This window comes from Oreochromis aureus, linkage group 22 (assembly GCF_013358895.1).
Source record: "Oreochromis aureus strain Israel breed Guangdong linkage group 22, ZZ_aureus, whole genome shotgun sequence".
Taxonomy (NCBI): Eukaryota; Metazoa; Chordata; class Actinopteri; order Cichliformes; family Cichlidae; genus Oreochromis; species Oreochromis aureus.
In genome coordinates this window covers 29,146,146-29,163,994 of record NC_052962.1, presented here as the reverse complement: position 1 = coordinate 29,163,994, position 17,849 = coordinate 29,146,146, and the positions used below count along the sequence as shown (strand labels likewise).

General features: G+C 41.1%; 1 protein-coding gene across 1 annotated transcript; it reads right to left on the bottom strand.

Annotated features, from left to right (window-relative positions):
• Positions 1–759: 759 nt before the first annotated feature.
• eloa (elongin A) lies at positions 760–17,849 on the bottom strand. Its single transcript, XM_031748033.2, has 12 exons — positions 17,734–17,849; positions 11,954–12,010; positions 11,641–11,753; positions 10,899–11,446; positions 8,361–8,692; positions 4,565–4,676; positions 3,916–4,068; positions 3,066–3,163; positions 2,427–2,607; positions 2,137–2,266; positions 1,791–1,933; positions 760–1,687 (listed from the first exon to the last, which is right to left on the bottom strand). The coding sequence occupies exons 1-12, from the start codon at positions 17,803–17,805 to the stop codon at positions 1,626–1,628; spliced, it is 2,001 nt and encodes a 666-aa protein (XP_031603893.1). The 5' UTR covers positions 17,806–17,849; the 3' UTR covers positions 760–1,625.

Sequence of the window (17,849 nt, the reverse complement as noted above, 5' to 3'; positions counted from 1 at the left end):
GAGGGGTTAAAAAAAATGAAAATTTGAAACAAATTAGTGCAATTAGTCACAGACTGTATATAAAAGCTGGATGTGGCCATCATGACATCAAACACTGATTAGTGGAGCACTGAGCTGAGAGTTTGAGAGTCTGAGAGAAAACTCGGGTGGCTAACATAGGCTACGTTCACAATGCAGGTTTTAATGCTCAATTACGATTTTTGGATCAAATCCGATTTTTTTGTCTGCTTGTTCACACTACAAATAAAATGCGACAGCAAACGCGCTCTAGTGTGAACGCTCAAAGCGGCCCGCATGCGCAAAAGAAGATGTCACACACAACGCGCTCTGTTTAGACCCAGAGCAAACAATATTGTTTGACTGATGGCCCTTAATATAAAGACTTTACGTTTCCCAATTTTTGCTTTAAGTTATTTTGTTATTTACATAATAATGTAGATAACCTAATAATGATCCTTATTGCTGTTTTAGAGGAGCGGTGCTTCAAAGGATAGTTGCAGATTTCTGTCAGAATCTGCAGATTATACAGTACAAATAAAATGTTCACGTTTCTCCAACGTTGTCTTCCCAACAGTTTCACTGACATCTACACTGGATGGCCAGGAAGCGTTCGCGATGTCTTCTCGGGCGCTTCTCCGGCGCTGATAATTGGCGTCTGTCTCGTGTCAGTGACGTAAAAGACGGACCGTTCAAACAGCAGTCGCTTTCTAAAACATCGGATATGTATCGGATTCAGTACCACATACGAAAGTGACCCAGATCGGATTTGAAAATATCGGATTTGTGCCGTTCACACTGTCATACCGTGATCGGATATGGGTCGCATAGGGTCAAAAAAATCGGATTTGATGCGCTTTCGCCTGCAGTGTGAACGTAGCCATAGTGACTTAGCCAACCAAAAATAATTTACAGCATTAATTTTATTTTTCATTCATTAAGACTTAAAATTAGCAGCTGAGTCCATAAACTCTTCAGGAAAATTTTAACTGAGTTTACAGATCATGTTAGAAGAATTTACTCATGGACTTCTATACAATATCATTTCAGAGACGCCCCCTACTGGCCATTAGAAATAATGCAGGTTCGAGGCAAATTTTTGAAAAGGTCACAAATTTTTTTGTGCACGTTTTGGCTGTGTACAAATGTACATGTAAATTAATGACAATTAAAGGTTCTGTTGGGGCTGATTTTGTTACAGCTGAAAACGAGCTGCTCCCCTCTTTCCAGTCTTTATGCTGCCGGAGAAAGCGATAGAAAAATCCTCTAATCTAACCTCGCAGCAAGAATTCCCCCAAAAACTCTTTCTTTAAAAACCGTCTGCTGGAAAACATGATTCAGTAACAGACTGACTGTGTTTGTGTGTGTCCTTCTACCATGTGTACCATCGTTTAGGATTTAAATACTTAATTTAAAAACAGACGTCACCACAGAAAAAAAACATCAACCTCCCCCCACAAAAAACAAAGAAAAAAAAAAAGGAAGTTAACCATTTTCCCACAAATACTGCAAAGTTCATGTGATGTGTTTGCAGGGCTGAAAGTGTGTGCGCAGGGTTGGAGGGTCTCCAGTCCAATTTCGCTACACTGTAATTAAAATCACATAAAATACATTCAGTCTCTTTCACACTACCGGCGGGAGAATCTGTTCTTGAATGCTTTGATAGTTTTGGCCATCATGGGGGCGATTTCTGTGGGGATGAAGGAAACAGGAAGAAGTCATTTGTTAGATTAAAAGAAACATACACACACAGAAAAAAAGAAATCCTCAATGGTGCTTTCAGGAAGACTTACTTTTGACTTGAGGTTTTTCCCGGGCGGCGTGTCCTGCTCCGCTCGGTGCAGAGAAGCGGGATGAACCAGCGGAAGGAGGGTTGTTTTGGGAGGAAGATGACTGGCTTGATTCTCCAGAGTAGTCAGTGGTAGCCGGTCTTATTCTGAAGGACACAGGAAGAAAGACGCTGTGGTGAATAATAAAAAACCCCCACACAGCTCTGTCTGCAGCCGTGTGCATCGATAAACACGATGCAGATGTGGAGAGAAGATCTTACACCTCGTGATTTCAAATTCAGTCTGTGATATTTATCAGGAAATATCTAAACATCCTCTCAGTTTCCCCCTGATCTTATTCTGTACTCACTTGATAGGAGCTGCAGCTGCTGTGGAGCTGGCTGTCGAACCGCTGGTGGTTCCAAACTTCTCCTGTCGGCGGCGAACATCACGGGGCGGCTTGGCAACAGAGTTTACGTACGCCATCTTAACCTGACGTCCTGTTAGAGGAAACAACACTCTCGGTCAAACACTCAACAGCCTTAAAAATATAAAAAATAATCATACATCATAACTGCAGAAACTAACAAAAAATCCCAAAAAGCTTTTCTTTTGCACTTTATGTGTCGATTTATACAAAACTGCAAAAGCTCGTCCCACCTTTGGGTTTGTTGGCATGCGCAGACGTGATGTTCTGCGTGAGCATCCTTAGTCGCTCCTCGCGCTCGTCGTGCAGCCTCAGGTACAACTCCCTCCACGACTCGTACTCCTGCGGAGACTCCCGCTTGAAGTCGCGCCGACAGTGACGCATCCACAGCTCGTCTGATTCCTCTGTGAACCACTGAAAGGAGGCGAGAAGAAAGTTCAAAAAGGGGCGTATACCCATATTTCTCATGATGCAAAGTGACATTAATACAACTTTCACAGCGTCCAAACTTTATATTTTATAATATTTTCTGGAATGCTGTAAACTTGCGCCAGACAGAAAAGATGGAGACAAAGAGGAAGGCGAACGACTTTAATGAGGAATATGAACTTTAATGATGAATAACTGCTCTGCTTGTAAAATTGTTACATGTGTAGCAGCCATTCAAAGAGTTCATCCTCCTAAGTTTCATAAAATACAGCTTGATAGTTTTTAACAAAGTTTGCAAAAAAGAAAGCAAATGATGCTGAAAAATTCATCCACCTTATATTTTTACTGTGAAAATTTAAGATTTAAGAACATTTTTCGATTCCTCGCTCCTTCCTCAGATTAAGCTCTAAGATTAAAAGGTTTACTGAAGTCTGACATGTTACCTGGTTGCTCTGCTCGATGCGGTACAGCTGCTCTGGGGTACATCTCTCCAGAACCGGCTCCAGGATATCGAACGGCACTCCTCCCACCTCAGCGATCGCTGAAAGAGCAGAGCGGCATCGTCAGGGTGGGATTACACTTTTTGTTTATGTGCTTGCACAGTTGCAGACTGTAAACACATTCATATTCGACTACACAAAAAGCAGGTGGGTGGAGTTTAGGTTAGGACCACAGATGAGTAGATACTGACTTTCAAAGACTGTGGAGACTTTCTGCTGTACTTTTATCCTTTGTTGTCAAGTCTAATCACCTGGCACCTACACAGACCATCACAGTGAGTGAAGAGCAAAACAAGAGCACCTTCAAGGCTACGAAATTGCCCCCCACTTTCATGAACTGAGTCTCTGGCAAGGTTATTACAGTTATCGTAAAGGGAAAGAGAAACTAAACTTCTCAATAAACAAAAACTAACCCTGATCTGAAACTGTACTGACTCCAAAATCTATTCTGTTCCAAGGTGCGCCAAGACCTACATTGCTAAAATTATCCTGCAAATCAGTCCATCGCCATCTGAGTAATCCTGCTAACAAACAGGGAAACAGATCAAACCAATCACATACCTCTGTGGTGAAACTAAAAACCCTAAAACGTAAAAACCTGCAGTTGTTTAAAAGCAGCAGGCAGTAAAACACAGAAATTAAACTTCAAAAACGACATGCTATGCTACAGATAAAATTAAACTCCTCTCATCTGCTTTAATATTCATGTTCAAACTCTGTGGCCTCATCAGGCCCTTTGCTGCCCCCTGCAGGGAGGCTCAGAGACTGAGAAAAATACTGCGTATCCACTCACAGTCGATGTTGTTCTGCAGGACACGGATGCACTGCTCGTACAGCGTCATCATCTTGGGCAAGTAGGTGGTCTTCGATCCTGAGTAGACCACCATCTTGGAGTTAAACCGCTTCCCCGTGAAGCCTGCATCATCCTCTTCATTGCACACAGGAACTGAAAGTGAAGCGAGTGAAAGTCAGAGTGAGCCTGAATGTAGAGGATGAGGAAGAATGTTTGCAGATATGCTGATGCTGGCAAGAAAATCAAGATCAGATCGCAATGTGCATGAATGTGAGAAATCGCTTGCAGGTACATGTGCGACCTGATTCGGAAGTGCAAAGATACAGAATGAGGAAAAGAAGTCTAGAAAGCATCTCAGAAACAGTTCCTCTCTTCACCTGCTCCTCAGCCACAACGGCACTCAAGTTTCTACATGAAGTGAGAAGTTATGTCACAAAGTTTAGCTAAAATGATTTGTTTCTAAGTTATAATAACAGCTACTTAAAAAAAGAAAGAAAACATTTTAAGATGCTTAATTTATGCACAAATACAGTGACAGAAAGACTCATGTAAGGGTTCAGCTTTTTGATGGCAGAGTTTGGTGTTCTCATAGCACTTAAAGGACAAACAACATAATGAAAAAGTTTTGATATTGGGGTGAGGGCCTTACCTTTGCGTCTCTGAGGGGACAGCGGTGTGATGTCAATGGAGGGCAGAGGTCTGTAATTGGGCTGAATCGCTGGCAGCTGGATTTCAGGAACAGTCGGCACAGCTTCGTAAACCTACAACAAGATGAGAAACAATTTATTTATCCCAAAAGATGGGAAATGACTTATAGCAGCCAATTAATCAGAAAAAACTTAGTGCAGTAAAATAGACCACAACAGAACAAAACAGCTCAGAAAGGTAAGAAAATACTTTGAAGAGGCTCAATTAAACAGAAAATACAAACAAAAGTCAAGACCTCAATAAAAGAAAATCTAAATTTGACAGAAGAAGAAGCACGACTCTAAAATGAATGCTGGTCTTGTGGTATGAGATGGATATTAAACCTGCACAGTAACTGGATGCAGTGATGTGCAAACAGCTCATTAAAGTGAGGGATTTACTCAGAATAAGGAGAGTTCAAGAAGTTCAAGATTTGGCCAATCTTAAGGTTGTCTTCGTCTTCACATTCAGATGGTTTCATGAGCTGCTCTTTATCCTTTAGCTTTTGAAAACATCCACTTTGTTTTTATTTTGGGAAAATAGATGAACTCATAGGGAAGTAGGAGGTAAAGATTGTTTGTGTGGCCAAGAATTTCCACGGTTAAGGTCATTTCTGCTAAACCTTCTCTCTCAAACAATCAAGAATATTGCAGTCTGACAAACTCATGTTGCAGAACCTTGTGAATGTCAGTAAAACACAAGAGCATCCTCCTGGTTGTGCTGCTGACCTGATGCTCTGACGTCAAGCTTTGAAACTGAACTCTTTCATTGGAAACTGCTTTATTCCAGCTGGAGACCCAGCTTTCAGCTGTTGCAGCTGATACCTTCCTCTCACTGTCCCTGCTGCAGGTTTCTTCCTTTAATTAAAAATGGAGTTCTTCCTCCCCACTTTCACCAAGTGTTTGTTTTTCGAGGACTGGCTTGTTTATCGAGTTTTCATTCTAATAACATAGGGTAGTTATAATATAAAAGCACCCTGAGGTGACTTGTTGGGAATTGATGCTATACAGGGAGTGCAGAATTATTAGGCAACTTGTATTTTTGAGGAATAATTTTATTATTGAACAACAACCATGTTCTCAATGAACCCAAAAAACACATTAATATCAAAGCTGAATGTTTTTGGAAGTAGTTTTTAGTTTGTTTTTAGTTTTAGCTATTTTAGGGGATATCTGTGTGTGCAGGTGACTATTACTGTGCATAATTATTAGGCAACTTAACAAAAACAAATATATACCCATTTCAATTATTTATTTTTACCAGTGAAACCAATATAACATCTCCACATTCACAAATATACATTTCTGACATTCAAAACAAAACAAAAACAAATCAGCGACCAATATAGCCACCTTTCTTTGCAAGGACACTCAAAAGCCTGCCATCCATGGATTCTGTCAGTGTTTTGATCTGTTCACCATCAACATTGCGTGCAGCAGCAACCACAGCCTCCCAGACACTGTTCAGAGAGGTGTACTGTTTTCCTCCTTGTAAATCTCACATTTGATGATGGACCACAGGTTCTCAATGGGGTTCAGATCAGGTGAACAAGGAGGCCATGTCATTAGTTTTTCTTCTTTTATACCCTTTCTTGCCAGCCACGCTGTGGAGTACTTGGATGCGTGTGATGGAGCATTGTCCTGCATGAAAATCATGTTTTTCTTGAAGGATGCAGACTTCTTCCTGTACCACTGCTTGAAGACGGTGTCTTCCAGAAACTGGCAGTAGGACTGGGAGTTGAGCTTGACTCCATCCTCAACCCGAAAAGGCCCCACAAGCTCATCTTTGATGATACCAGCCCAAACCAGTACTCCACCTCCACCTTGCTGGCGTCTGAGTCGGACTGGAGCTCTCTGCCCTTTACCAATCCAGCCACGGGCCCATCCATCTGGCCCATCAAGACTCACTCTCATTTCATCAGTCCATAAAACCTTAGAAAAATCAGTCTTGAGATATTTCTTGGCCCAGTCTTGACGTATCAGCTTGTGTGTCTTGTTCAGTGGTGGTCGTCTTTCAGCCTTTCTTACCTCGGCCATGTCTCTGAGTATTGCACACCTTGTGCTTTTGGGCACTCCAGTGATGTTGCAGCTCTGAAATATGGCCAAACTGGTGGCAAGTGGCATCTTGGCAGCTGCACGCTTGACTTTTCTCAGTTCATGGGCAGTTATTTTGCGCCTTGGTTTTCCACACGCTTCTTGCGACCCTGTTGACTATTTTGAATGAAACGCTTGATTGTTCGATGATCACGCTTCAGAAGCTTTGCAATTTTAAGACTGCTGCATCCCTCTGCAAGATATCTCACTATTTTTGACTTTTCTGAGCCTGTCAAGTCCTTCTTTTGACCCATTTTGCCAAAGGAAAGGAAGTTGCCTAATAATTATGCACACCTGATATAGGGTGTTGATGTCATTAGACCACACCCCTTCTCATTACAGAGATGCACATCACCTAATATGCTTAATTGGTAGTAGGCTTTCGAGCCTATACAGCTTGGAGTAAGACAACATGCATGAAGAGGATGATGTGGACAAAATAATCATTTGCCTAATAATTCTGCACTCCCTGTAAGTTTGAAATGAATCGTATTAATACTGTCCAACATTTGACACTTGCAAAAGATGCTTTTTACACTCTTATTTGTTTATGTTGAATATGAAGCTCTGCCAGTACACAGTTAGTTTAGCTTAGCATAAACATGGACTGACCTTTGTTTGCATCTCTCTGCTTTATCATCTGCATTTCTCACAGTTGCATCATAATTTACAAAATGAGGAACATTTTTTATTAAATAAGACCGTAAACTAGTGATTTAGGCCATAAATTAATCATAAAAGTGTTTACTGAAGTCATAAACTATGCGGGCTTATAGGTAATTTTCCCACAGATTTTTACAAAGTTAAACATGTTCTTGCAACCAGAGGAGTCGCCCCCTGCTGGCTGTTATAATGAACAATGCAGATTTAAAGCATTCCTTTGCAGGCCTCACGTTTCAGACCCAGAGGCTACACCTATGTTGTATCTGCAATCTGTGCTTGGTGTTTCTAGTTTGTGCTTCTCTCGGCATCACCTTGACACTGGAGTTATCATCTGTTGCTAGGAAACAAAATCCCACAAGATAAAAGCAAAACTAAGCTTTCTGTGAAAAAACGCAGCCCAGGCTCAAGGCATCTCACAGATCTGATGTTTTCACCAACATGACCCCATCAGAGTTCTAACTGCAACACCGACGGCAGCAAGCAACAAGTTCTACAATCACTGCAGCACCTTCAATGTCACAATGAGAGGATGAACCCTCTGAGCTGTCAGTCTTTATCAATGAAGAGAAGGAACCCTACACAAATGTCAGCTGCAGTTTTTCTCACTGAACAAACTCTGACAGCTGCAGAAGATGCTCAGAGAAGGAGCTTGAGTTACTGCTCACTCCGAGGTTAGAAAAGTACGTTTAGACCTTGAAAACTAAAGCTGAGTCATCAGTTTAAATACTGACTCATGCTTGAAGAAACAATTAAAAAAATGCTCATTGATGCTATCAGAGATCTGCTCTGGGTTTTGGCAGTCATTTTCTTCTACTCTCCAAGTCATCCTTAAGGACGATTTAACGCCTGTTAGAGGTCTAGTTTAACTTTTCACACTGTTTACTCTTTACAATAGCTGAACAGATCATGGCATAGCACAGACCTGACAAATTTCCCCATTTTGCTGATTTTCTATGTTGACTAAATAAAAAGACAAATAACATGTTTTTAAAAAGTTGGTACCTCCTTGCATTTTGATGGTGTCGTCACCGCTGTCCTCGAATGCGTCCTCTTGGTACTCTGAGCGCCGTTCGCCTTGCGCGCTTTGGAGGAAGAGGAGGACGAAGAGGAGGATGCAGGTGGAGGTGTTCGCGTGCGATGGGAAGATGATGTTGACGAGGAGGAGTGAGACGGCCGACTGTGCGATGAAGATGAAGCTGATAGCGTCGTCTTCTTCTTCTTCTTCACAGACGTCGGGGCGTCATATGTGAGGAAGGACTCGAAGGACATGGTGGGCACCTCGAAGTCCTCTTCTTCCTCCTTAGGTGGAGAGTCCTTCGGCACTCGTGGTCGCCCTAAAAGATGAATATCATAATTTATTACACTGCATTAATTTCTCTTAAAATATTCAACAAATGACAAATATAAAACAAAGACTTTAAGTCAGGATTTTATTTTGGATTTATGGATGTGTGTAAACACACTGAGGAGAAAGCAAGTGTGAACTGTCAGGTGATCCAAGCCTAATTTAAGGTACTTAAGATATTTATGGCAGTGGTTACATCACGTGCCAACTGTAATGTCACCACACAGAAAAAAAACGTCCACATCAGCACTTTTGTAAGAGTAGAATTTAAGGCAGGAAGCAAAGAAATCAGAGGATTTCTTGTCTGGAGGTTCAAGCCACAATCGGAATGACGTAGTAGGCTATCTGGCTAACGGTGCAGCACAATTCACATGTTACTACTCACAAAACAACAAATATGACCTGGACCTTTGAGCACAATGTCTGTGAGGACCCATTAGGTGACAACTCTGTGTAAACTAGATTAAAACCTGAGGAGTAGTGATTCTTCTGAACTGTGGATAGACAGACAGACAGACGGATGCCTCGCCACAGCATAAGCGTTTCAGATGAGCTAAAAATCGAGAGGTGCATGACAAACTGACATAACCTCATGACCATAATTTTTTGTATGCACCGCCATTTGCAAGAGCACCAAAAGTGACATCACCAACACCGACACGCCTGAATACCTCACCTAAGAGGCGTCCGGGAAGCATCCCAGTCAGATGCCTAAACCACCTCATCTTGCTCCTTTCGATGTGGAGGAACAGCGTCTTCTTGTCCGATCTCTAACGTAGAGCCCCAGGCATCCTTTAGATGAAACTCGTTTCTGCTGATTGCATCAGCGATCATGACTATAGGTGAGGGTGAGGACGCAGACCGGTAAATCGACACGCCGTTACAGCCTCGTCATCGGTGAAGTTTTAATTATTATTACATTATAAAAATTGTTAACTCCTAATTACTAGTGACTAACTAATTAACCAATCACTTAACAACACGCACTCCTCTTCTGCTTCACACCAGGTTAATGAACCAAACAAGGAAACAGTTTCATTTATTTTGTTTGAAAATTTCACTTTGTCACTTCCTGTCAGAGGAGTTTCTCGTGCTGTTTCAACGATCGCTCAGTTCCTCAGAACAGGATGTCACTCTGTGTTGTGGCCATATTTCTTGATCCAAGCTGATAAAACACACACAAACTTCCTGTTGCACAGAGCTGTACAAATGACCACAATGATTGCCTTTAACCTTGTTTTGGCTGTGGTATAAGCAACAGAAATCAAGAGTAAAATGACAGAAAAAAGATTATTTAAGTGCCCCTAAATCTCATGGCTTATTTCCTTCATAGTAAAGTAAAACATTACACAGTACAACAAGATGTTTATCTTTCAGCAAGATATTTATAGGCTTTTAGTGAGGAGGCTATTTGTAACATTTAAAATACATTTAAAGTCCCCCTCCTCTGATGAAGGGAAATATTCTAATTCATACACGTCCTCCAAATTAATTCTGACATATTTGGTATCTTAAGATAAATTGGGATCTTGAGTGGAAAATGAAAATTATTTCTGTGAACCTGATATTTGACTACAATCTTTTAAAGATTAAAAAGACTGGTCCACTGCTTTTAAAAGGTTAATTTGTTATTCAAATGAGACTCGAGTGATGTAATCACCTGTACGCGCCCACAAGCAAGGCAACAGGAACGTGTCTCAGCGAGCTGCAGATGTTTTGATTGTAAACTGTTTTAAACTATTCATAATTCTACAGATTTTTTTTTTTTCTTCTGTTATCTTTAGATTAACCACTGCTATAAGTTACTTGAGCAGCTGGTTATTATTTCCTGTAGTGGTTGGGGGCAGCTGCCTACATAGGCAGGTGCTGTAGCTCTTGTGAGGACCAGCAAACTCAATTCAATTCAGTTTTATTTATACAGCACCAAATAACAACAACAGTTGCCTCAAGGCGCTTTATATTGTAAGGTAGACTCTACAATAATATATACAGAGAAAAAGCCAACAATCATATGACCCCCTATGAGCAAGCACTTAGGCGACAGCGGGAAGGAAAAACTCCCTTTTAACAGGAAGAAACCTCCAGCAGAACCAGGCTCAGGGAGGGGCGGGGCCATCTGCCGCAACCGGTAGGAAGACAGGACAAAAGACATGCTGTGGAAGAGATAGAGATTAATAATAAAGTACTGAACTCACCTTCATCTCCTCCTTTCTTCTTCTCCTCCTTCCTGCTGTCATGCATGGTTGACTTCTTGCTGTGTTTGGCAGCCTTCTGTACCGGACTCTGATGTCTCTCTCGGTCTCCGCTTCGCTTCTTCCCCTGACTTCCTCCGCCTTCTCTTTCGCTACTCGTCTGTGCGTGGCGTTGCCGCCGCTCCTCGTCTCGGTTTCGGTCGCTGTGGTGGTGGTGGTTCTTGCTCGGCTCCTTGTTTGGTTTGGTGTGGCGGACGTCTTTGCGGGAAACAGGGGGAGGAGGTGGTGGTGGGCTGGGTTCGGGTTCGGGCTCGGGTTCAGGGCTTTCGTATTCGTCTGAGTGATACCCTCCTCGCTGTGGAGGACTGTACTGGTCGTGCTGAGGAGGTGAGGGCGAATAGTTGGTGTGGTAGCCTCTTTCCTCCTCTTCCTCCTCTATGTACGAGCGGTCTTCCTCGGGCGAGGGCTCTCGGGGACGTTTATGGTCTCCTCTGCCGCTCGCCTCGTGGCCTCGAGCCTGTGTGTGAGATCTGGAGCCGTGGCTGTTGGGTCTGAGGAAGAAAGATGGACAAATAACTCAGTTTTTGCAGATGATGCCATTTCATTTTGAGGTTTTATTTTAAAGGTTTGGATCTTCTGTCCTGAAAAGTCATTACATACGACCATTGCAGAAACAGAGCACACAGCGTACAGACACATGAGAGCTAAACTCCTGCATGTCGAGGCAGAGGTGTGCAGCCGATACCTGTCTCCAGACTGAGGAACCAGTTTCTTCCATTTGGCTACGAGATTTTTTGCCATCTCTCCAGCTAATTCGTGTTTCCTGAAGGAGTTCACAGCCTTTCCCACTCCAGTTTCCTACGAGAGAAATTCCCAGATTTAACAGTCATGCTTTGGCAGCTCCAGGCGAGCGATTTAATTGGCCAGAAACAAGTTCAGGCTCAGCAGGAGCGAAGCTGTCAACCTGCTGTCCCACTCATTTATCTGGAATATTTTCCCTCTTTTGCCTCTAATTTTTGCATCGACAGTTTGGAGGCGATAAAGCAACACATCCTTACCACCAATATGTCCACAGTCATAGGAAGCTCCCCGAGTCTTTTGAGAGTCTTCAGCAGCTGAAATAAAAAGAAAAGAAAAACAAATTTATCATTTGGAGAAAGAGTCCCGATCCACTGCAGAGCCTTTCCTTATTTTATGTTACAGTGATGGTTGTTCATATTAGACAAAGCCAAAGACTCAAATACTGCAGATGTGACCACCTGCTCTTCAAACCTTTGTTTGTGAGACACAGCCAATCACAAGAAAGTTGGACTAAAGTGAGACAGAGTGTAAGAATAATTAGGATCATTTGAATCAAGAACCGTGTAAAAGCTACTCTGGTAGAGTCCATTAATCCACATGAAGAGTTGGCGTGTTGGTGTTGTACAGTTAAAGGAATAACCTGATGGTACATTTAGTGCTCGTTACATAACGGTTGGGCTCCGCTGGTCGTGAGCTCAGCCTGATACTGAACACGTGAAGATATGATGACTATCACTGTGACTTTGGCTGCTGCTGTGCTTCATGCTTTGCAGTGGAAAAGTCCAGCAGATCCATTTGAACCTGAGGTGCTTCTATGACACACAGCAGGAGCCCAGGCTGGATTTCCACCAGCTCACGCTGCGCCTATTCATCAGCTACAACTGTTAACTTTACTAAAGCTTCTAATTATCCCACTGTTACTGTTTTCACACATAAAACCTGCTTTAAAAATTTCAAACACTTAAAGAGCTCATCCTCAACTAACCCTATGGTCCAAACTGGCCCAGTGAATGGCTTTGGACAGTGAACACTGTGAGGTGTGAAGACTAAAAATGGAAAGACCACAAACTTTATTATTTTGTACTAAAATACACATAAAAAGGCTTTTTTTTTCAAGACAGCTAATTAAATGTATTTAGAACTTCTTTACATTAAAATAAAGGCTGATTTTTATACAGCTGTTTAACTGGTCTGACCCACGTGACATTAAATTGAGCTGTAGTGTGTGGCCCGCATGACACCTGTGGTTTAAACAGATACACAAGTGTGTCATAAAAACGATCCTTATAAGGAACTGTGACAATAGCAGTAAATTTGCTGGGACTGTTGTGGCCCGTTAACAGGTGACTGCTAGGCAACATAATGTAATCGTAACGTGATACAGATAAGAACCTTCAGAGGCCTAAATTTGAATCCACACTGGAAGAGATTTGCTCTTCTTGCGTTGCTTTGAGGCAGGCGTTAATGTATAATGTATTTACTAGCAGTCTAAAATTCTTTGGCACTGGTTTGGCATCGACCATGTGAGGAATTTCTTATGAACATACACAAGAACTAAAGTTTGTGGGGGGTTTTGCGTTTGTACACTTTTGTATTTTCATTTTATTTTGCAGTAAAAACAAAGGTTTCAGATGCTAATCTTTAGGTTTCAGCAGGGATCCATCCACAGAACACCTCCTTTTGAGACTCAGCAGAGCCAATTAAAATGTGGGACATTGCCTGAATACCTTAGACGGGTGGGGGGTTGATATGCTGTACAGGCCTAGGTAAAAAGTAGGACATGTGGTCACCCTTAATATAACATACACTGGAATGAGTGCATCTGGATAATGAGTAAGGTATCATGGGTGATGAATTTTTATCCATAAATTTGTTCTGTTTCCTGTTATTTTGTCACAATGAATAAGAAAAACATAAAATGAAGAAGCAGGGTATATTTCCTGTGTCACTTTTAAATACTTATTCTTAACTTTTCTCTTTAATCTCTGCAGAGTCTTCACAAGCAACACAAAGATGACTTATCCTTTTGTGCTTGCCTTAAAAATGTCCTGCACTATTTCTAGTTTAAATAAAGGTCGACACATCTACAGATGGATCCCTACTGAAATCCAAAGATGTTATCCCATAGAACGGTAGCTGTAATAACAGTCTGAACACTTAGAACAATACAAAAAGTTATTACACAACCATTCAACGACAGCAAAACCAACTAACACATCTTGAAAACATTTAATTTAAATTAAACACATTACATTAAAAAACAATAAACCGGGGAAGCTGGTGTGCTCTCAAGGAAATTTTGAGCATTCAACAATTAATTTCCTACATTTTATGCCTCAATTTGCACTTTTTCCAAGATCAGTTTAGAGTTAAAACGTCTGTTTATGTAAAGGAAAACACAGGAATCAGTTCAAAATAATCTAAAATGAAATGCAATGAGGTTCTAAGTTATTTTCAAATAATTATTCTCATTTTTTCTAATTCATCAATTTTTAAAACATTTTGTCGCCCATCAATATTTAATCTTCTGTCGTCTTTAGTTTGCCTGGTTCCTGACCAGTCAGACTGCAACGAGCTGACTGCTTTTGAGTCTTTGTATTTGGATCGGCAACCTCTTAAAATGTCTATCTGTTACTTGTATATGTCTGAAATAAATTAATTTATTAACTAACTCTCCATTTTCAACGTTTTCCATGTTCAGTAACAGATTGTGAGGTTTCAGTTGAGCCTCTGGAGAAGACAAGTCCTCTGCCCGAGGATTTCAAGGTACTGCTGCAAACAGTTCAAAAAAGGTCTGAGATGTAGCTGAGAGTGACTATCTTAAAGGCAATCAGTCTGTTACAGTCAGGCATGATGAGATAAAGGCAGGGATAAGATTCAGTGTGTCTTGATTACATGATTGCATTATTAGGTTTGCATTATTTGGGACCCAGTGGCAAGGCTTTGTGTTTTTGTATGTTTCTCCTGCAAAGTCCGAGTCACTTAAACAACTGGTACATTACAATTCATTATATATTAAAACTGGAAAAGTGAACAGGGCGTTAAAGCAGATTTTCGTGCATTTCCTCCCTGAGATTTTCTCGGTAGAGAGGCTCCATCTGCTCCGTGGACCTGCTTTATATGAAACTTGCAGCTGCTGCCTGACTCACACTATCTGCGCTCAGCTCTGCGCCATCACTGCTGAAGGATGAGGTGGCCTAACGTGGCAGAGCTGTTAGAAAACCTCTGCCCTCCTGATTTTTGCGTCTTCTTTTGCAGTAAAAGCTTCACTTGTGCAGCTTGTTTGTGCGCAGCAAACGGACCACACGCATCCACGCTGCTTTGTTACACACCAGCAGTAAACAAAGGCGAAGCCAAGAGGCCGTGTGTCACCATTTACACGCTTTTATCTCCAATTTTCTTTAACAATAGACTCCGCGTTTGGACATGAGTAGGAGCCCAGCTCCAGTTAACCAGAATCGGGTAAATCTCAGAGGCCTGTCGCCGCTGAGCTGTCACTACTTTCAAACGTTAGCTAGCTGAACGGCTAACGACTGCTCTAGCTTCGAGTTTGGTTTTCGGGTAAAATATGTCGTGTTTGGTGCAGCTGCTTCGATAAACGGCAGATAATCAATCGATATGTGCTAACAACGAGCTGACAAGCGTTACATTGAGCTGAAACTGTAGGGTTAAACAACTACGTTATAACAAGTTAAAACCCCTTAATTACTGTGACGTCCCACACGGTGCCTTCACAGGCTGTCGGACACACTGAAATACTAAGAAATGATTGTGTTTGTGCTGACGCCCTTCTGAAATACTATTGTTATTAGAAATAATAAAAAAAGGATTACTTTAGACACAATAAGAAATCACATAAACACGATAAATGCCTCTCTACAATTTGAATTGATGCAATAACCAATAATGGTCATTTAGCAACAAATACAGAGATATTTTCTTGTCCAAACTGGCCAAATGATTCAGCTAAATTGCCAAATAACACGTATTTACATTTTATTCAATCATTTGCATTTCAATTTAAGTCCCTAAAGGTCCCTGAAATATCAATTTAAACACTGCTACATATTTATGGTTTACTAGATGTTCAGCTTTTTATTCTTAATCTATTTTAACCAGAGCCTGGCTGATCCATTAGCCAATATCAGCTATTTGCAGTGTTTGAATCGGTGCCTGAATTTACAATGATCAATAAATGAGAGTTAAGAAACTAAAGAGATGGGAGAAACACCATTCAACCATATTATGAGTTGTGATGTTCAATAGTTTGTCCACCAGAGGGCGCTCTGCAGCTTCCCTGCTGGTAACAGGAGACAAATACAACAAACAAGTAAATAAATAATTAAACGTGGCTGATGTCAGGGAAATTTGTTTATGTTTTGTGTGTTTTAAAGATTAAAAATATCTACACGTATAAAAGAATATTGTATTTTTATCTAATCAGATATTGGTATCACTCACACTTTAAATTGAATGTATTCTATCTCTGAAATGAATCCCATAATTCTGTGGGCTACAGAGGGTCATGACATTTTCAGTTTATATAATCAATGTGTATGACTAATTTAAATAGGTTTAATTATATTACAATATATATTACAATATACAAATATATTACAATTACTTGCTATAACTGAAAATAAATGGTTGACAAAAAATAGATTCAGATTTTAAAACATCCAGGGAGGCGACAGGCTGTGTGAATTGTTCTTACTGTGATGAGGTAAGATTTAAAAATGCAGAGCTGTTTAGTAAATCTGGTGTTTTCTGCATGACACAGTAAAAAAAACCCATCAAAACAAAATCACAAATATGAACGACACCATGCCAAAAAATTTTGTTAATCTATTACTCAATAAGTTGCTTTTTAGAAATGTGCACAGAAGCAGCTTCTGTTAACAAGTAAATGACCTGATGCATGCTCAATCTTCCAGGTAAGAAAATCCCTGATAATCTGGATGTGACGTTTTCAGTGGGAGAAATGTTTTGTCACTCATCCAAGTGACTTCTTCAGTCTCCGCTTCACTGAGTGACTGAAGAACTCACTTGAATGAGTGACGAACCGTTTTGGGAAGTACACGACCGGTTATTATTATGCAAGAGGGAAGAAAAGAACTCTTACACTAAAGGGAAAAATAACCAGCACTGTGTTTAAAACATTAGTAACAACCTGCTTAGGTGGAGTTTAATTATTACGTATAAAAAAAAGACAGGAAACTGCAGACTTGGGACCAATCATGCCTGCATTTACATTCTCCCCTAAAGGCCCATGTTGACACTGCCATAAGCATTGTAGTGTTAAAACATGTTGAATTGACTGACAGACCCCCCCCCCCCCTCTGTCATTATAGTGACCTATAGAGTGAGTCTTCCTCACTGGCCTAGTTAACAGCTGAAGCTGCAGCCTCACACATGAGTGAGAAATGGAAATCCTATTAGCTATATTGGTTTAAGGAGGCAAGAGTAACTGTTTATATACCAAACACATCAATGCCCAGAATCAGTGTCAGATTAGTGGCAGGTATGATTTTCCTGGTGTATACTTTCATTATCCCTACAATAAATTACACCCAAATCATAACCCCAAACATCTGCTGTAGACAGCAACAGACGGTGGACATATTTACAGTACAACTATAGTTTATATTATGATTTCAACATGTAGAAATGATGAGAAGTATTAGAAATGTGAACTGTTGATCTTATTCTCCTAATGTTTGTTTTAACACTTTCTTTATCATATAGATATCCCAATGCTAATCTAATACTCTGCAAATGAATTAGATTAGATTAGCATTGTATTTCAAATAAAGCAGCCAATTCAGGAAACTGCTGATGCTTCATCATCACAGTCTGAACCGAGAAATGTGAGAAGACAGAGTCGGAGAGCGAGCCGTGAACGCAGCATTTAAAAAACGTTACGACTTTCTGGGAGCCGTCGCCGTGACCGCGGCTTCGTCACGTCTGTCGGTCACGTTTCGCGGAACGATCGGTGCTGACCACCAAACATGTCCGTGTCGACCTGCTGGGCCGTTACCTTTCGGGGCTCCTGGTTCTCCTGCAGCCGGGACTGAAGTCTCTCCACTGTTTCCAGCAGTTCCTCCGCCATGTTTACTGCTGGTACCCTGTCGCCCGGAAACGGTTTGATCCAGA